The sequence below is a fragment of the Cyprinodon tularosa genome, unplaced genomic scaffold, assembly GCF_016077235.1.
Source record: "Cyprinodon tularosa strain WSP-4 unplaced genomic scaffold, ASM1607723v1 ctg555, whole genome shotgun sequence".
NCBI lineage: Eukaryota > Metazoa > Chordata > Actinopteri > Cyprinodontiformes > Cyprinodontidae > Cyprinodon > Cyprinodon tularosa.
In genome coordinates, this window is record NW_024039291.1 from 639,541 (window position 1) to 642,810 (window position 3,270).

Consider the following 3,270-nt stretch of genomic DNA (forward strand, 5'->3'; position numbering starts at 1 on the left):
AAAGGAGGCCCAACTAAATACTGAGTGCTGTACATGCTCATACTTTTCATGTTCATACTTTTCAGTTGGCCAACATTTCTATAAATCCTTTGTTTTTATTGGTCTTCAGTAATATTCTAATTTTCTGATATGATGAATTTGAGATTTTCATTTGTTGTCATTTGTAATCATCAAAATTAAACAAAATAAACATCTGAAATATATGAGTTTGTATGTAATGTATGAATATAATATACAAGTTTCATTTTTTAAATGGAATTACTGAAATCAATCTACTTTTTCATGATATTCTAATTTTATGACCAGCACCTGTAGAACTGTGACCAAAGTCTGATCTAACTGAACTATTTCTGCTTTATTCCCTTCATTCAGCTTTACAGGAAGATACAGAAATATGGAGCTTAGAGCTGATAAATAGAACCAACCTAAAATATTCTGTTTAAGATTCTATTTATTATTATTTTTAATATTAAATGTGTAAATCTAGTGGGTGCTCATTTTTTTTGTTCTATTAAAAACATTATTTTTTCTCCATTTGATTTTAAATAATAATAATATTTATTCTTATTTTCCAAACCTTTGAAAATATTTTTGATTTCAGAAAATTTTGCACTGATTTCAAACTATAATTAAATTGCTACAATTAGCGCATAAAATGAAAACTCTAAAGCTTCCATTATTATTGATATTAAATTTGGTCTCCCTCGAAAAATAGATTTTATCTGAAGGGACTTCCTGGTAAAATAAAGGTTAAATAAAAATAAAAAAATGTTTGAAAAGTTTTAAAAACAATCTAAGTTAAATAACCTGAAATACAGAAACTATTTATTCGCTACTTGAAATAATCAAAATATTTATTAAAAAGTTTTACGATAAAAGTTCAAAGCATATAATTAATTTTTTATTGTCGATTTTTCTTTAGAAATAAGATATTTAAATTTAAATAAGGGTATTATTATTATTATATTATTATTTTTGGAGTCCGGAGCCGCTGAGGCACAACCAGCAGAAATAACTAATTAATAATAAAAATAATCGTGTTAATAATTCCTTAGACATCCAATTCTGCTTTAGACAGTAAACAATTGTATCAGGAAATTGTTTATTACAACATACATTGTTTATTTCAAAACATAATACAAGCTTTATACTGAAAATAAATAATTACTCGAGCTGACATCGAAATTTTGGAATAAAAGCGCCAAACGGTCCATCTTACTGAAAATAGGCGGATTTTTGCTAATTAAGTGCAGAAATAAACTAACAGATTTTGCTTAAATTAATGACTCGAAAAGGGTAAATATGTATAAAACTGTACAATATCGGAGAAAAATACTGAGCCGAGTATAACAGGAATATTGGAGATTATAAAAATTTAGGGAAACAGTAAAATGAGAGGCAGGTTTCCAGCGTCATCCTGCTTCCAAACACAGTTTTTATGGTCGAAAAAAAAAGAAATAACGACTAAATGAATATGAGGGAAATAATAAAATAAAAATAAAAACCCTCCAAGTGCTTTTATGTTTCAGGTTCACTACATCTGATATAATGTTTGCATATATAAAAAAAAAAACAATTTTCCTGTAAAAATAGCAACAAATCAGAGAATAAAGAGTTTATTTGATCCTCAGCAGCTTCGGTTCCCCTGCAGCTGATGAGGCGCTGGCAGCTTTAGATTCAGGCACATTTTTAGATCCGTGATGGAGAAAAAACAAAGCGAGGAGGCTGCGGAGTCTGCGGCGGGACACGCGTCCCCCGCCGCGCGCGCGCGCGCGTCCTTTCGCTCCAGAGTCAGTCAGCGGGTTCCTCCTCGCGCGGTCAGAGATCGTGGCATGAGGACGCGTCCCCCGCGCTCCCGCTGTGTGAGTAAGGTCCCTCGTGCGGCGGCGGGGGCTCCCCGGGCGGCGTCATCCTCTTCTCCTTCTGCCTCCGGTTGCAGAACCAAACGCGCACCACCTCCTTCTCCAGCTGCAGAGAGTCTGCCAGGGAGGTGATCTCCTGCGCTGAGGGTTTGGGACACTTGAGGAAATGCGTCTCCAGGACGCCCTTTACGCTCACCTCGATGGACGTCCTCTTCTTCCTCTTCCTCCCCTGAGCTGCGATCTTGTCTATGCTGCTGGAGCTTCCCGTGGAGGAGTCGGCCTCCTCCAGCCACTTGTTCAGCAGCGGCTTTAGTTTGCACATGTTTTTAAAGCTCAGCTGCAGGGCCTCGAACCTGCAGATGGTGGTTTGGGAAAACACGTTCCCGTAGAGCGTGCCCAGGGCCAAACCCACGTCCGCCTGCGTAAAGCCCAGCTTGATCCTCCGCTGTTTGAACTGCTTGGCAAAGTGCTCCAGCTCGTCCGAGGTCGGCGTCTCCTCGTCCGAGTGGTCGTGGCAGTGGTGTCCGCCCAGGTCGCTGTGCTCGGGGCTGAGCGTGTCTCCGAGGCCCGGGTGCATCCCTTGGCCCTGTGGGTTGCCCGGAGGCGTGAGGCCGCCGTGCTCCAGCATGCCGTTCACGCTGAAGCCCGTCTGGGAGTAGATGTTGAGCTGCTGCCCGCTGCTGATGGAGGAGTTGTGGGACACCGGGGTCCCCCAGGCGGCGGGGTGGCTCCCGTGGTTGTTGTGGTGCGGGGAGTGATGCGCGACGTGCGGGGAGCGGTGATGGATGATGCCCAGCTGCAGGTCCTCTCTGCCGGGCTTCACGTCCTGCTGCTCCATGGAGGTGGACCAGGGGCTGCCCTCAGACAGGCTGCTCGCCCACTGGTGCGCCAGGGGATGCCCGTTGCTCTGGACGCTCTGCAGGTAGTCGCTCTGGAGCAGCTTCTGGTGACCTCTGTAGGGGCTCCCGGGCTGCATGGCCTGGCTGTCCGCGTGGATCATGGAGCTGGGGCTGAGCAGGGTGTAGGGGCTGGAGGCAGCTGTGGCCATGCTGGCTGCTGAACCCCACTAATGCTACTGAAGTAAGGGAGCAGGCAGCTCAGCCTCTGACATCTCCCTCTCTCTGGAGCTCCTCTGCAGCCTGCCGCTGACTGACAGCTCCCTCCACCAATCACACACCGACAGACCGCCCCTCTCCGCCAATGGCCGCCTCCGCCTCTGGAAGCAGAACTCTGTATGGAAGCGACGTTCACCGAACCGGAAGTGTGTGTTCCAGCTGCGGTGGACTGGCTCTGACTGCAGCGCGCGCGGTTCCTGTTTATTAATTAAAGTTTCCAACTGATTTACGCGCGCCTTTATTGCTGCTCCCGTCACCCTTGAGCGCGTGCGGAGAAAGGGATTAAAGGCATT

At 44.7% G+C, this 3,270-nt stretch overlaps 1 protein-coding gene across 1 annotated transcript; it reads right to left on the reverse strand.

Moving 5' to 3' along the window:
* Positions 1 to 1,080: 1,080 nt before the first annotated feature.
* Positions 1,081 to 3,068, reverse strand: LOC119796663 (POU domain, class 3, transcription factor 4-like). Its single transcript, XM_038305313.1, has one exon. It carries the CDS (start codon positions 2,908 to 2,910, stop codon positions 1,819 to 1,821), a length of 1,092 nt encoding a protein of 363 aa, XP_038161241.1. The 5' UTR covers positions 2,911 to 3,068; the 3' UTR covers positions 1,081 to 1,818.
* Positions 3,069 to 3,270: the final 202 nt, after the last annotated feature.